At 42.3% G+C, this 17,455-nt stretch overlaps 1 protein-coding gene across 1 annotated transcript in view; it reads left to right on the top strand.

Annotated features, from left to right (window-relative positions):
- Positions 1-2,158: 2,158 nt before the first annotated feature.
- Positions 2,159-17,455, top strand: part of LOC118766855 (ubiquitin carboxyl-terminal hydrolase 34-like) — a 36,517-nt gene continuing 21,220 nt past the window's right edge. The window contains exons 1-6 of the mRNA XM_036510699.1: positions 2,159-2,455; positions 3,379-3,471; positions 8,619-8,680; positions 9,707-9,832; positions 14,380-14,440; positions 16,164-16,231. Of these exons, the coding sequence (XP_036366592.1) occupies positions 14,393-14,440; positions 16,164-16,231 (116 nt within the window). The 5' untranslated portion in view covers positions 2,159-2,455; positions 3,379-3,471; positions 8,619-8,680; positions 9,707-9,832; positions 14,380-14,392. The remainder of the gene's footprint in view (positions 2,456-3,378; positions 3,472-8,618; positions 8,681-9,706; positions 9,833-14,379; positions 14,441-16,163; positions 16,232-17,455) is intronic.

Raw genomic sequence — 17,455 nt, 5'->3', positions numbered from 1 at the left:
ACTCTGTCAAATGTTTGGAATTAATCATGCATTATCTTGTAGCTTTGTGATTTCAACATTCTCTTTTTTCTCTTTTTACTTGTTTCAGTCATTTTTACTGCAGCCATGCTGGAGCACCGCCTTTAATCGAGCAACTCGACCCTGGGACTTATTCTTTGTAAGCCCAGTACTTATTCTATCGGTCTCTTTTGCCGAACCGCTAAGTGACGGGGACATAAACACACCAGCATCGGTTGTCAAGCAATGCTAGGGGGACAAACACAGACACACACGCACGCACACACACACACACACACACACCACACACACACACAACACACATATATATACGACGGGCTTCTTTCAAATCGTCTACCAAATCCACTCACAAGGCTTTGGTCGGCCCAAGGCTATAGTAGAAGACACTTGCCCAAGGTGCCACACAGTGGGACTGAACCCGGAACCATGTGGTTGGTAAACAAGCTACTTACCACACAGCCACTCCTACGCCTGTGATTATTTATTTTTAGAACGACATTGTAGTGTCGGTGTGAGAAGCTGGATCTGGTTGGTTTGAGCATAAGCATCATCATCATCATCATTTAATGTCCATTTTCCATGCTGGCATGTGTTGGATCGTTTAACAGAAGCTGGCTCGGCAGAAGACTGTACCAGGCTTTACTGTCTATTTTGGCAGGGTTTTAAGGCTTTTCCTAATGCCGACCATTTTGCAGAATGGACCGAGTGCTTTTTATGTGGCACCAGCACCTGCCTTTTTTTTTTTTTGAGGCCTGTTTTCTGGCATGGTTTTTGCAGACGGATGCCCTTCCGAACACCAACAACTTGACAGTGTGGACTGGATGCGTTTTACATGACACCAGCACTGGTGGGGGTCACCAAGTAATTTACAAGCGCTAGAATATTTGAACTGGATGTGGCCAGTTTAGATGCTATGTATGTGTGCTCTGGTGTTTTCCCCTGTAATTTGATCCGCATTTGCCAAATATGACCATAGAGCACCATCCGAGCGTGATCGTTGCCAGAGCAGCCAACTGGCTTCCTTGCCGGTGGAATGTAAAAGAGCGCCATTTGAGCGTGATCGTTACCAACATCGCCTTACTGGCACCTGTGCTGGTGGCATGTGTAAAAAGATTCGAGCGAGGGTCGTTGCCAGTACGGCCTGACGGGCCCCGTGCTTGGTGCACGGAAAAAGCACCCCATACACTCTCGGAGTGGTTGGCATTAGGAAGGGCATCCAGCTGTAGAAACTCTGCCAGATCAAGATTGGAGCCTGGTGCAGCCATCTGGTTCACCAGCCCTCAGTCAAAATCGTCCAACCCATGCTAGCATGGAAAGCGGACGTTAAACGATGATGATGATGATGATTGTCTTACAGATTTGCGGAGGGCATCAGAGACATCTGACTTGGAAACAGGTCACCTGTCTCTTGCCATTTCTGCTCACCTGATTTCTCTACTCAATGTCTCTTGGCCTCCAACACCAGATCCCCTATCACTCACACCCACTGGGACACAGGAGATCATCTTCTTTTTCAAAACTTACATGCCCTTGGGTCTAAATTCACTACCTCACCAACTTAATCTCTCTGATGTACTTAAGACCTTGTTAATGCTGGGGTCGCAAGTGATATCTCCCTAGACACAGACAGTTGGAGCGTGTATGTGGTTGCTGATGAAGTCTTAGCGCAGGTTTGAAACCGGTCCAGTTGATGTTTCGTTTTCTGTTATGAAGCACAGTTGTGTAAATGGTGTGAGTGGAGGAGGAGATGATAATAACATTGGCTGTGATGGTGATGGGACAGGTAGTGATGATGATGATGATGATGATGATGATGATGTTAGTGGTGGCGACTGTGAAGATGATGATAATAGTGATTATGATGATGGGGGTGCTAGTGACTGGAAAAATGATGTAGTGGTGGTGGATATGGAGGTGTGTTGTGTGGGGGTGATGCTGCTGGTGGTGGTGGTGATTGTGGTGGAAATGATGGTAGTAGTGGTTGTCATGGTGGTGGTGGTGACTGGTGGGAATGATGGTAGTGGTGGTTGTCATGGTGGTGGTGGTGACTGGTAGGAATGATGGTAGTGGTGGTTGTCATGGTGGTGGCGGTGGTGACTGGTTGGAATGTTGGTAATGGCGGAAGCGGTGGTAGCATGATGATAATGACGTAGTGTTGCTCTTGCTGTTTCAGGTTGCGTCACCCTCTGCACCAAACGATAATGACCATCACAACATTGGAAAGGATGATGTTGAAACGGATGGTTATCCATCGTATGCTGTAGAACTACTGGATAATACAACAACAGCTGGTTCTGAAGACTGTGATGATGATGATGATGATGATGATGCTGATAATAATAATAATAATTATAATAATAATAACAACAATAACCACAGTGTGGGTCAGCAGTTGGTCAACTGGAAGAAAGCAGTGTCCAGAGATGGTTATTTTCAGGTGAGATTACTTCAAGCCACCACTTAATTCCTGTCATATATGTTTGCTCCATATTTTTAATCCATCCTAATACCAGCCTACATGAGACTGCCCTTTGTCCTGAGATACAAGCTTACTGTTAGAAAGCAACCCCCGATATCAGCAGCGAGGCCTGACAGCATATGCTGCCACTTGCTGTACTTAAGCCATTCTGATGTGTTGTTTAATGATCCTATATTTCGGGAAAATGTACCCCTTTTCAAATAAAGAAGGAACCAAAGTTTCAGAGAAATGTATTGTTAGTGGTTTGGTTAGAGTTTGAGAAATATGTTGCTGTACGTAAGCCATTCTGATGTGTTGTTTAATGATCCTATATTTCGGGAAAAGTACCCCTTTTCAAATAAAGAAGGAACCAAAGTTTCAGAGAAATGTATTGTTAGTGGTCAAAATGTCAATTTTGTGTTCCAGGCACCAGCTTAATAATACATACATATACCAAACCATAATTCCCCATAGGAGCAGGTAGCCACAACACGACATGCACCAAGCATTCCATTCATTTCCCAGCTCAAAGGGTCGAGCCCTGTCCTATGTTTGGGTCAAGGCATAGAAAGCAACTCCCGATATCAGCAGCGGGGCCCGACAGCATATGCTGGTTTACCCCTGCCACTCCATGCTGGTTCCGTACTCCTTTATGCAACATAAAATTCACTCAACCCTCCACAAACCTTCTCCAAGTTTCCTATCATTTATAAACTCTCTTGCCTCTCTCACTCCAACACCTCTAACCACCAAAGCTTTCTTCACTCCATCCATCCACGCAAACCGAGGTCTGCCTCTGGTTCTGCTGCCTACCACTTCTGCCTTCATCACCCTCCTTACCACACAGAGGACCCCACTGTATGAATTTATGTATTTTATTTTTTTATTTCTATTTTTTAAAGCCGGTGTTTGAAGAGTCCGAGACAGCTTTCCAGATATTCACTCCTTCGGCTGACAAGCTTGTCACAATATGCCGTATCCTGTATTGGAAGGAAGTAAGTTCAAATAACACCAAGGTAGTATTGCCTGATATTACTTTGGCATGTGATCTGTAACTTAAAGGGTGATTACTTTAAGTCACTTTTTAGTTTACTTTTCATTTTCTAAAAACCCTTAAGATGTTCTTGCATTTCTAGCAGACGTTCACTCAATTCATTGATAAAGTTATTCAAAATTATCAAATTGCTATTCAAATTTTTAATAAATTCTTTTGTACATAGGCGTAGGAGTGGCTGTATGGTAAGTAGCTTGCTAACCAACCACATGGTTCCGGGTTCAGTCCCACTGCGTGGCATCTTGGGCAAGTGTCTACTGCTATAGCCCCGGGCCGACCAAAGCCTTGTGAGTGGATTTGGTAGACGGAAACTGAAAGAAGCCTGTCATATATATGTCTATATATATATATATATGTATGTGTTTGTGTGTGTGCGTTTGTCCCCCTAGCATTGCTTGACAACCGATGCTGGTGTGTTTATGTCCCCGTCACTTAGCGGTTCGGCAAAAGAGACCGATAGAATAAGTACTGGGCTTACGAAGAATAAGTCCCGGGGTCGATTTGCTCGACTAAAGGTGGTGCTCCAGCATGACCGCAGTCAAATGACTGAAACAAATAAAAGAGTACATACTTAGCATTGTAAAGGTATTTTTTTTCAAAATTCTTACTTTTTAATAATAATAAAACTGTTTCATTTCTGTCTTAGTAATTAATAATAAAAAAACCAAGAATAAACAAGCTGATAATTAAAATAAGCACGTAGATCACACAAGTTGGGCTGCTGTGAGTTTTGCAATCTAAAATTGGCAAGCGATGGCATGGTGCAACATTTTCTTTGTCATTTTGAAGTCCATTTCTTCATAAAAGTGAACTGTTTTCTTCTCATTGCTGATTACATCGTAAAAATCTTTAGCTAACATCTTAACCTTTTGTACTCCATTTATTTTGAGATGCTCTTATATTTCTTTCAATTTATTTTAAATATAACAGAGAATTTAGTAAAATAACTTTGTTATCATTAAGCTAGAGTTAGGAACATAAATTGTGACTAAGGTTTGGTGGAAGATTTTAATTCAGAACTTATGAAAACAAGACATTTGTACTCAGAGCCAGAACCGGTTTCAGCCAGGTTGGTATCAAAAGGGTTAAGAATTATTCTCTATTATATATTTTAACCCTTTTGTTACCATATTTCTGTTCAGATGCTGTGTTTCTTTCAATTAATTTTAAATATAACAAAGAATTTAGTAAAATAACTTGGTTATCATTAAGCTAGTGTCAGGAGCATAAATTGTGACTAAGGTTTGGTGGAAGATTTTAATTCAGAACTTATGAAAACAAGACATTTGTACTCAGAGCCAGAACCGGTTTCAGCCAGGTTGGTATCAAAAGGGTTAAGAATTATTCTCTATTATATATTTTAACCCTTTTGTTACCATATTTCTGTTCAGATGCTGTGTTTCTTTCAATTAATTTTAAATATAACAAAGAATTTAGTAAAATAACTTGGTTATCATTAAGCTAGTGTCAGGAGCATAAATTGTGACTAGGTTTGGTGGAAGATTTTAATTCAGAACTTTTGAAAACAAGACATTTGTACTCAGAGCCAGAACCGGTTTCAGCCAGGTTGGTATCAAAAGGGTTAAGAATTATTCTCTATTATATATTTTAACCCTTTTGTTACCATATTTCTGTTCAGATGCTGTGTTTCTTTCAATTAATTTTAAATATAACAAAGAATTTAGTAAAATAACATAGTTATCATTCAGCTAGTATTAGGAACATAAATTGTGACTAAGATTTGGTGGAAGATTTTAATTCAGAACTTTTGAAAATAAGACATTTGTACTCAGAGCCAGAATGTGGTTTCAGCCGGGTTGGTAACGAAAAGGTTAAGGGTTTTCCAGAAATTGAAAAGTAAACTAAAAAATCACCTAAAGTAATAACCCTTTAAGTTGTAGATCACACACCAAGGTAACACCTATTACTTTCTTCTTTTTGGTTTCATCTTGACTTTTCCTTGTCTTAATGTTGTTGTGATGGTTGTTTATCGTTGTAGGAGTGGCTGTGTGGTAAGTAGCTTGCTTACCAACCACATGGTTCCTGGTTCAGTCCCACTGCGTGGCACCTTGGCCAAGTGTCTTCTACTAAAGTCTCGGGCCGACCAAATCCTTGTGAGTGGATTTGGTAGACGGAAACTGAAAGAAGCCCGTCGTATATATGTGTATATGTATATATGTGCAGGAGTGGCTGTGTGGTAAGTAGCTTGCTTGCCAACCACATGGTTCCAGGTTCAGTCCCACTGTGTGGCACCTTGGGCAAGTGTCTTCTACTAAAGCCTCGGGCCGACCAAAGCCTTGTGAGTGGATTTGGTAGACGGAAACTGAAAGAAGCCTGTCGTATACATGTGTGTATATGTATATATGTGCAGGAGTGGCTGTGTGGTAAGTAACTTGCTTACCAACCACATGGTTCCGGGTTCAGTCCCACTGCGTTGCACCTTGGCCAAGTGTCTTCTACTATAGCCTCGGGCCGACCAAAGCCTTGTGAGTGGATTTGGTAGACGGAAACTGAAAGAAGCCTGTCGTATACATGTGTGTATATGTATATATGTGCAGGAGTGGCTGTGTGGTAAGTAGCTTGCTTACCAACCACATGGTTCCTGGTTCAGTCCCACTGCGTGGCACCTTGGCCAAGTGTCTTCTACTAAAGTCTCGGGCCGACCAAATCCTTGTGAGTGGATTTGGTAGACGGAAACTGAAAGAAGCCCGTCGTATATATGTGTATATGTGTATATGTATATATGTGCAGGAGTGGCTGTGTGGTAAGTAGCTTGCTTGCCAACCACATGGTTCCAGGTTCAGTCCCACTGTGTGGCACCTTGGGCAAGTGTCTTCTACTATAGCCTCGGGCCGACCAAAGCCTTGTGAGTGGATTTGGTAGACGGAAACTGAAAGAAGCCTGTCGTATACATGTGTGTATATGTATATATGTGCATGAGTGGCTGTGGTAATTAGCTTGCTTACCAACCACATGGTTCCAGGTTCAGTCCCACTGTGTGGCACCTTGGGCAAGTGTCTTCTACTATAGCCTCGGGCCGACCAAAGCCTTGTGAGTGGATTTGGTAGACAGAAACTGAAAGAAGCCCGTCGTATATATGTGTGTGTGTGTATGTTTGTATGTCTGTGTTTGTACCCCCCCCCCCAACATCGCATGACAACCGATGCTGGTGTGTTTACGTCCCCGTAACTTAGCAGTTCGGCAAAAGAGACCGATAGAATAAGTACTAGGCTTACAAAAGAATAAGTCCTGGGGTCGATTTTGCTCGACTAAAGGCGGTGCTCCAGCATGGCCGCAGTCAAATGACTGAGTATTGTTGTTTTATTTGTTATTGTCCCATTGTCTTTGCTGTTTTTATCATTCTCATTTGTTGTTCTTGTTTTTGTTATGACATTGGTTTTATTATTGTTTGTTCCTTCGTTTTTCTTTTTGCTATAATTGTCATTTGTTGTAGTCCTTACTGTTCTTGTTGTTGTTGTTGTTATCATCATATATTTCATGTTTGGTATCTTTTCCGTTTGAACGGCAGTTTTTAACACAATTTCTAGGTAACTAAAAAATTTTTAACTTCGTATACTGGTAGAATGTGTTTATAAAACATCATTTTTTCTTGGCTTTATTGAGAAAATTAACGAGAGTAAATTATAATTATAATGATAATTATTATTATCACTTAATTACTAAGGCGGCGAGCTGGAAGAATCGTTAGCTCGCCGGATAAAATTCATAGCGGAATTTTGTCTAATTTCACGTTTTAAGTTCAAATTTTGCTTGGGTCGGCTTTGCCCTTCATCCTTTCCAAATTCTTGAAGAAGCGAGTACCAGTTAAAAACTGCCGTTCAAACCGAAAAGATCCAAAGAATACGTACACCCGGTGGTTAGAGTTAGGGTATTTGTTACGCCGAAAACCGGTGGTGTACGCATTCTTTGGATCTTTTCGGTTTGAACGGCAGTTTTTAACATAATTTCTAGGTAACTAAAAAATATTAAACTACGTATACTGGTAGAATGTGTTTATAAAACATCTTTTTCTCTTGGCTTTATTGAGAAAATTCTATAGTTTGTAAGATATTTGTTGTTTTTTTTCCTTCAATTTCTGCAATTTCAACCAATCAATGACGTCTATTGAGGTAAAAAAAAACCCCATTGTGCCGTATGAATATGTCCCTCATTTAAGAAACAGATTAGGTTTATTTACATTTGCGAAGAAAAAAAGATACCCTTCCCCCACCCCTAACCATAACCCTAACCCTAAAATAGATTGAAATGCAATAGATCGATACTAGGGTTATAATTATGGGTGACAATTTCATACGACACTGCTACGGAAAATGAGATTTTTTTCTAGCAGTGTCAAATGAAAATGTCACCCATAATTTGGCCTTAGTATTGATCTATTGCATTTCAATCTATTTTAGGATTAGGGTTAGGGTTAGGAGTGGGGGAAGGGTATCTTTTTTCTTCGCAAATGTAAATAAACCCAATCTGTTTCTTAAATGAGGGACATATTCATACGGCACAGAATGGTTTTTTTTTACCTCAATATACGTCAGTGATTGGTTGAAATTGCAGAAATTGAAGAAAAAAAAACAACAAATATCTTACAAACTATAGAATTTTCTCAATAAAGCCAAGAGAAAAAGATGTTTTATAAACACATTCTACCAGTATACGAAGTTTAAAAGTGTTTAGTTACAAAGAAATTGTGTTGACATCTGCCGTTCAAAAGGAAAAGATCCCAAGTTTGTTCTAAAAAGACTTCTTCTCTTTTTCCTACCTCTATCCTGACATAGCTCAACCATTACCCTAGCATGTGGCCCAGTGGTTAGGGTGTCGACCTCACAGTCAAAAGGTCTTGGGTTCGATTTCTAAACACAGCAGCATGTAATTTTGAGCAGTCCACTTCCTTAAAATATAGCCCTTACCTAAAATAAACCCTCCCCTTAAAATATAGCTCCTTTTAAAATATAATCCCTACAATACATATATATATCATACATATATCATGACCCAGCATGGCCAATGACTGAAGCAAGTTAAAGAGGGAAGAACAATAACAATAATGTTGCTTTCTTTTTTCTATTGCAGGACAAGTCAGGACTTAAACTCACTGCTAACTTGCTTGGAAAATACACAAAAGTCTGTCTGAAGTAGGTGTCCATGCTTCTCCTTTGCTTTTCCCTTCTCTCCTCTTCTAGAAAGTCAGTTGCTCATCAGGTCAGATCAAAAATTGTCTCCTAGTTACCAGTAATCATGTACCCCAGTGTTACCTGCTTTGGGGATTGAGTTCTTAGTGACTGAACCTGAAGCACTACCCTAGGAGTTTACCTTGGTGCTTGTGGGGCAGATAAAGATCCTGGCATAACATAAAAATAAACTTAATCCGTTTGTCTGTCCTTGTTTGTCCCCTCTGTGTTTAGCCCCTTGTGGGTAGTAAAGAAATAGGTATTTCGTCTGCCTCTACGTTCTGAGTTCAAATTCCGCTGAGGTCGACTTTACCTTTCATCCTTTTGGCGTCGATTAAATAAGTACCAGTTACGCACTGGGGTCGATAAAATCGACTTAATCCGTTTGTCTGTCCTTGTTTGTCCCCTCTATGTTTAACCCCTTGTGGGTAGTAAAGAAATAGGTATTTCGTCTGCCGCTACGTTCTGAGTTCAAATTCCATCGAGGTCGACTTTACCTTTCATCCTTTTGGGGTCGATAAATTAAGTACCAGTTACGCACTGGGGTCAATAAAATCGACTTAATCCATTTGTCTGACCATGGGGGAAATACTACCTTGCTTGGAAACAAATAAGGGTTGATGACAGAAAGGGCATCTGGCCCAAGAAAATCTGTCTCAATAAACTGTCTGACCCATGTAAGCATGGAACAAGTGAACATTAACCCTTTAGCATATAAACTGGCCATATCTGACCAAAATACTCTGCCTGTTTTATCTTCAAAAAATGGCCGGATCTGACCTCTTACACCAGCCCTACAATATAATTCTAAAAACTGTTACCTCATCGAAATCTCAAAGGTACAAAATAATGCAGGATTAAAGCAATGAGGATAAGTAAGCGTTACATTTAACAGAGTAATCTGGTCCCTAAAGGGTTGAATGAAGACCTTCTTTCTTAACGACTACCCCCACCTTTTTTAAATCCTTTTGTTAATTTCGTTGTTGCCAGGTACCCTGAGAGACTCATTGCACACAGATACCCTGAAAGCCTGCTCAAACTGTTAAACTACACAGAAGACCTGGTTATCTTTAACACCCTAATAGCAATCCTTAAAGGACTCTGTCAACACCGAAGGTATATTCTTTTTTTCTTCTATTCATTTATTTGTCCCAGCTATTGGACTGTGTCTACCCTGGGCTCTACCTTTGAAGATTTAGTCAATCACAGACACAGGTGTGGCTGTGCTGTTAAGAAATTTGCTTCACAACCACATTGTGTCAGGTTGAGTCCTTGGCAGCTTGGACAAGTGTTTTGTACTCTAGTCCCAGGCCAACCAAAGCTTGGTGAGTACATTAGGTACATCTCATCATCATCATCATCATCATTTAGCGTCCGTTTTCCATGCTAGCATGGGTTGGACGGTTCAACTGGGGTCTGGGGAGCCCGAAGGCTGCACCAGGCCAGTCAGATCTGGCAGTGTTTCTACAGCTGGATGCCCTTCCTAACGCCAACCACTCCGAGAGTGTAGTGGGTGATTTTATGTGCCACCGACACAGGTGCCAGACGAGGCTGGCGAACGGCCACGCTCGGATGGTGTTTTTATGTGCCACCGACACAGGTGCCAGACGAGGCTGGCAGACGGCCACGCTCGGATGGTGTTTTTATGTGCCACCGACACAGGTGTCAGATGAGGCTGGCGAACGGCCACGCTTGGATGGTGTTTTTATGTGCCACCGACACAGGTGCCAGACAAGGCTGCAGACGACCACGCTCGGATGGTGTTTTTTTTTTTTTTTTTTATGTGCCACCGACACAGGTGCCAGACGAGGCTGGCGACGACCACGCTCGGATGGTGTTTTTATGTGCCACCGACACAGGTTGCCAGACGAGGCTGGCAGACGGCCACGCTCGGATGGTGTTTTTATGTGCCACCGACACAGGTGCCGACAAGGCTGGCAGACGACCACGCTCGGATGGTGTTTTTTTTTTTTTTTTATGTGCCACGACACAGGTGCCAGACGAGGCTGGCGAACGACCACGCTCGGATGGTGTTTTTATGTGCCACCGACACAGGTGCCAGACAAGGCTGGCAGACGACCACGCTCGGATGGTGTTTTTATGTGCCACCGACACAGGTGCCAGACGAGGCTGGCGAACGGCCACGCTCGGATGGTGTTTTTATGTGCCATCGACACAGGTGCCAGACAAGGCTAGCAGACGACCACGCTCGGATGGTGTTTTTTTTTATTTTTTATAATAATAAAAGTGAAATTCTGTCTGTCTGGTACCCCTGTATCTCAGCTTACATTTGCTTTCCATAGACATATTATATCCTTTTGGAAGGCGAGCTAGCAGACACGTTAGCGCGCCGGGCGAAATGCTTAGCGGTATTTCGTCTGCCGTTACGTTCTGAGTTCAAATTCCGCCGAGGTCAACTTTGCCTTTCATCCTTTCGGGGTCGATAAATAAAGTACCAGTTTCGCACTGGGGCCGATATAATCGACTCAGTCCCTTCGTCTGTCCTTGTTTGTCCCCTCTGTGTTTAGCCCCTTCTGGGCAGTAAAGAAATATATATCCTTTTGGAAGCAGGATGATCCTGGGATTGGAAATATGCCCTTCATTTGGTTATTGAACAGCCAGCTTTGGGACCCGATTTAAAAGCATTTGGGTTGCTATTTCTAGCTGATTCGTGCTGTCTTGGTGGCATTTGCCTAATGACGTCAGAAATCAAGGGGATGATAAATGACATTCACTTCGTTAATTTTACATTGAAATAAGAACTTTGGGATAAACTGGCCAACAGTTGGAATTCGACTTTGGGTTTGAAACAATAGAACGATTCATCATCATCATCATCATCATCATCGTTTAGAGTCCGCTTTCCATGCTGGCATGGGTTGGACGGTTCAACTGGGGTCTGGGAAGCCTGAAGGCTGCACCAGGCCCAGTCTGATCTAGCAGTGTTTCTACAGCTGGATGCCCTCCCTAACGCCAACCACTCCGTGAGTGTAGTGGGTGCTTTTTATGTGCCACCGACACAGGTGCCAGACGAGGCTGGCGAACGGCCACGCTCGGATGGTGCTCTTTACGTGCCACCGGCATTACAGAATTAATTCTCATCCATCCTTGACCTTTGATCAAACATTACCGGGGCATATGGTCACTACAAACATAGTGATGCTATTTAGCTGTCAATTAGCCCGCTACAGGAGCTCTATCTGCGACGATTTCATCTCAATCGAAGGAGAGGGGCTTTCTCCGTCCGGGTTGCAGATCCGTGGAATAAGCTGCCGGACGAGATAGTGAAGATGCCGACGACCGCTCGGTTCAAAGTCTCCCTTGACCACAAATGGCCTGAACTCTTTACATGAACACCACCTTGTACATAACTCCATGTTCCCCTACATGGCCTTGCTTTTTGCTTTTTGAGCCAAAAAATTAACTAAAAATAAAAAAAGTCCGCATGGAGAGTGACTTTTAAGTTAGTGGAAACTAAGTGAATCACGCCATATTTATGTACATGTATGTATGCAGCTCTGTGTGTGTGTATCAGTCACTCTTTGTGTTTACATCACGTGATAATGGTAAATGAATGTCCCTGTCATACAAGCGGTTCCCTTTATTTCCAGTCTTCTGTTGAAAACATGTCGGGTCACGGGGGTGGGTGGGGGAGAGAATACTACCTTGCTAGGACACAGGTTTGGGTTGGTGACCAAAAATGGGGATCTGGTTGTAGAAAATCTGTTTCCATAAAAATTCTGTCAGACTCATGCAAGCATGAAAACGAGGACATTAAAATGATAATGATGGTATATAGTTTTAAACAAACGCTGAGATAGGTGCAGGAGTGGCTGTGTGGTAAAGTAGCTTGCTTAACAACCACATAGTTCCGGGTTCAGTCCCACTGCGTGGCATCTTGGGCAAGTGTCTTCTGCTATAGCCCTGGGCCGACCAATGCTTTGTGAGTGGATTTGGTAGACGGAAACTGAAAGAAGCCTGTCGTATATATGTATATATATATATATATATATATATGTATGTGTGTGTATGTGTTTGTGTGTGTGTGTTTGTCCCCCTAGCATTGCTTGACAACCGATGCTGGTGTGTTTACGTCCCCGTCACTTAGCGGTTTGGCAAAAGAGACCGATAGAATAAGTACTGGGCTTCCAAAGAATAAGTTCCAGGGTTGATTTGCTCAACTAAAGGCAGTGCTCCAGCATGGCCGCACTCAAATGACTGAAACAAGTAAAAGAGTAAAGAGTATTATTATTATTGCCTTTGCACAGCTTCTAACACTGGAGATGTACTACAGTGTCAGCTGTTCACCACCAGTGAACTAAAGTAACACCCCTTAATTTTTCGAGCACCCTCCGGAGTATTCAAGCGGTTCCAAGCAGTACTGTCTTCTACAAGTGATCCACCCTTATTGCAGCCCTATTTGTTCCATGTACCTCTCAAGATTTTTACTCACTCCGACAATTATTGGTACTACTACCACCTTTTTTCATCCACCACAACTGCTTAACCTCCCAAGCTAACCTGTCATACCTATCGACTTTTCTTTCTTCCTTATCGCATACCTTGTTGTCAGCAGGGCATACTATATCTATGATCCAGCATAGTTTGCTTTCTTTCTCAATTAAGACTATGTCTGGCTTATTATTATTATTATTATTATTATTATTATTATTATTTTTTCCTTCTTTGTTCAAATTTTCTTCTGTTTCTCGCCGAGTGTTTTCCATATACCTTGGGCAGAGAAGTTCATTGTATGCATTCCCAGATTACACGCGCAAATTCACAGATAAAATATGTATTTAAAAATTAATAAATAAATAAATTCATAGATGGATGTTATTTCCACAGCGATAGTGCTCTTCTCAGTACATGAGCCGTTCCAGTTAACACGTCGTTTTGCACTTCCTGTAGGGATGGTGAGCCTGGAATCATTTTCAAATAGGTTTCAGTACCTTTTTTTATCATTCCAGAGATCCTACAATCACTGGTACTGTAGTCGCCTTGAGATGCCACATTTTTTCAATTTCTATTAGCAGGTCTTTATATTTACTAATCTTGTCAAATTCTTTCGCCGCTATATTGTGATCACAGGGAACACTCATGTTATTATTATTATTATTATTATTATTATTATTATTATTACCCGTTTGAAAGGGCTAAAGTCCGACACTTTCCTCTTTGGTCAAGGCCTCATCAACTTTTTCAAGTTTCACTTGAAAAGGAAGATGAGGTTAGAGAGGAGAGTGCTGTCCGATAGCAAGTTTTCTGAAAGGTGGGTGAATTGTGCGAGAATGGCCAGTATAAATGGACCAGTTCTCAGGTTTCACCTGTGATTCAAAAAGGTATTATAAAAGGAGAAAGGGGACTCTCTACCCCCTTTTTGACCAGGCTCCCGTTGGCTTTTATGGGTTTTTTTCCACCAGGGACCTTTCGAAGCGCCTCCTCCTATTGGAAGTTTTTAATTGTTACAGTCTTTCGTTGTTAAACTGTTTTTACACGATTTTTTCACAAACGGAAAAAACCCTTTGTAACCTTTCGTCCTGTTTTGTCCCTTTATGTTTTCTAATCATGTGTGTCAGCCCTTGTGGCCAATAAAAAAGAATTAATTATTATTATTATTATTATTATTATTATTATTATTTCCTTTCTCTTTTTCTCCCCAGTGTTTATTGTAATATGGAAAGCAATGGTCTTTACTATGTGTTAACGAATATTTTAGAAGTGGTAAGTTTTGGATTTCACTATGTTTTTTTCAAGTTTGTGTATTTGCTTTTGAAGATTCCTGATGTGAGACTGTGTGTTGGAACAGATAGTGTTATATTTTGGGATGGTTGATTTTCAGGGGGTTTTTTTTTGTTTTTTTGCCATGTAACCCAGTAAAATCTGTCACATGGTTGGGTCGTCGGCGACTAAACTGGCAACCTCATCAAGCCTGCTTGGTGAGGCGGGTGATTGTTGGACACCCTGCGGCACGAAAAACAAGACCCGTCAAAGAGCGGAAGAACTACTGTGTAGTCAACACCCAATTCAACAAGTACCTTGTTGCGATGAAGTACCTGTGTGCTCCATCGACCGGGAGAGCTATGCTGGCGGGAGAGAAATTGTCAGGCAGGTCTTACCAGGCCAGACAGGTCAAAGGGTAGGAAACAGACAAAACCTTAATGACAATAAATCAAAGCGTCGGCAGCAGGGTGTGGATTTAGTTACTGGAAGGACCTAAAAGATCAGCTTTCTGGCTTGGCACTAACAGGATGTCATACAGAAGATCTTGAGTACAAGACAATGGATGAGATACTAATATTCCCAGTTAGATGGAAGCTGCGGAATTACTGTGACTCCGTATAGTATGCGTAGCCATACTTGAAATCTTCAAAGCCACAGTCGAACCAATTCTACTATATGGCTCAGAAACCTGGACGTTATCAAAGAAGCTTGAGAGGCGGTTGGATGGAACCTACACTCGCCTCGTGGAAGCGCCATCCAACCAAAATGCAAATATATGGGAAACTACCACCTGTGTCATCTCTTGTGAAAGGTAGGAGAGTCCAGTTTGCTGGACATTGTTGTAGAGCTGAAAAAGAAGTAATTTCTACTCTTCTCCTCTGGAATCCATCTGCTCGGGATACCAGAGGGTGCACACTCTCCTACCCTGATGTAATCTCCAGGGATACAGGCATCCAGCAACAGGACCTCCGTAATGCTATGATGGACCGTGAAGTCTGGTGTAACATAGTAAATTCCATTGTCTCGACCACGGTCGAACAATGATGATGATGCGTAGCCAAAACCCCTAAATCGGGGTGTCCTATGGGACAACGTAGATGAGATGAGATTACCAAGTAAACACACATTATATATTCGTTCTTCACTTCAAATTTATTATTGTTCTTATTTTAGTGTTCATCATCATCATCATTTAACGTCCGCTTTCCATGCTAGCATGGGTTGGACGGTTCAACTGGGATCTGGGAAGCCCGAAGGCTGCACCAGGCCAGTCAGATCTGGCAGTGTTTCTACAGCTGGATGCCCTTCCTAACGCCAACCACTCCATGAGTGTAGTGGCTGCTTTTTATGTGCCACCGACACAGGTGCCAGACGAGGCTGGCGAACGGCCACGCTCGGATGGTGTTTTTTTTTTATGTGCCACCGACACAGGTGCCAGACGAGGCTGGCAGACGGCCACGCTCAGATGGTGTTTTTATGTGCCACCGACACAGGTGCCAGATGAGGCTGGCGAACGGCCACGATCGGATGGTGTTTGTTACGTGCCCACAGCACGGAGGCCAGTCGATGCGGTACTGGCTACGGCCACGTTCGGATGGTTTTCTTGTGTGCCACCGGCACTGGTACCACAAAGATACAAATTCCATTGATGTTCATCTATTTTGATTTGTTTTGATTTTCACTTGCCTCAACAATCTTTTAACACACATTACTGGTTTCTTAGAACAAAGACGAGGCCATCCTCCAGGCAGTGCTACAGCTGGTCCCAGATTTACACAGCTTTCCAGGCAGGTACGTTGGTAATTAACCATTTTGACACTTTGACTCTTTCTTTCAGGTGTGCATGCATGTCTGTGTGTGTGTATACATGTATGCATGCATGCGTGTGTATACATGTGTGCATGCATAGTGGCTGTGTGGTAAGTAGCTTGCTAACCAACCACATGGTTCCGGGTTCAGTCCCACTGCGTGGCATTTTGGGCAAGTGTCTTCTGCTATAGCCCGGGCCGACCAATGCCTTGTGAGTGGATTTGGTAGACAGAAACTGAAAGAAGCCCGTCGTATATATATATATATATATATATGTGTGTGTGTGTTTGTGTGTGTGTGTTTGTGTGTGTGTGTTTGTCCCCCTAGCATTGCTTGACAATCGATGCTGGTGTGTTTACGTCCCCGTTACTTAGCAGTTTGGCAAAAGAGACCGATAGAATAAGTACTAGGCTTACAAATAATAAGTCCTGGGGTCGATTTGCTCGACTAAAAGGCAGTGCTCCAGCATGGCCGCAGTCAAATGACTGAAACAAGTTAAAGAGTAAAAGAGTTATATTTTAATGTTAGCAAAATACAAGACCCACAGTAGGAAGCGTTTCAGTTTTGACCCTCCTCTTTTACTTGTTTCAGTCATTTGACTGTGGCCATGCTGGAGCACCGCCTTTAGTCGAGCAAATCGACCCCGGGACTTATTCTTTGTAAGCCCAGTACTTATTCTATCGGTCTCTTTTGCCGAACCGCTAAGTGACGGGGACGTAAACACACCAGCATCGGTTGTCAAGCAATGCTAGGGGGACAAACACAGACACACAAACACACACACATACATATATAAATATACATATATACGACAGGCTTCTTTCAGTTTCCGTCTACCAAATCCACTCACAAGGCATTGGTTGGCCCGGGGCTACAGCAGAAGACACTTGCCCAAGATGCCACGCAGTGGGACTGAACCCGGAACCATGTGGTTGGTAAGCAAGCTACTTACCACACAGCCACTCCTGCGTCTATGTGTGCATGTTTTTATTTCTTTTTCAGTATCAAAAGCAAATTCACCATATTTGTTGCGCATATAAGATGCACCTTTCTGGTCCCTGCCAAAATATGTCTCTGGAAAATCATCCCAGTTCCTATACCCAAATTTGGATCTCCCGTTAGCTTTGACCCTTTAGCATTCGAATTTCTCTGCCAAATCTATTGCTTATTTAATTATGTTGCTTAGAATTAACGATGCTTTAGCAT

Source organism: Octopus sinensis, linkage group LG18 (assembly GCF_006345805.1).
Source record: "Octopus sinensis linkage group LG18, ASM634580v1, whole genome shotgun sequence".
In the NCBI taxonomy this organism is placed as follows: domain Eukaryota; kingdom Metazoa; phylum Mollusca; class Cephalopoda; order Octopoda; family Octopodidae; genus Octopus; species Octopus sinensis.
The sequence above is the reverse complement of the archived record's forward strand: the minus strand, read 5'-3'. Positions and strand labels throughout refer to the sequence as shown.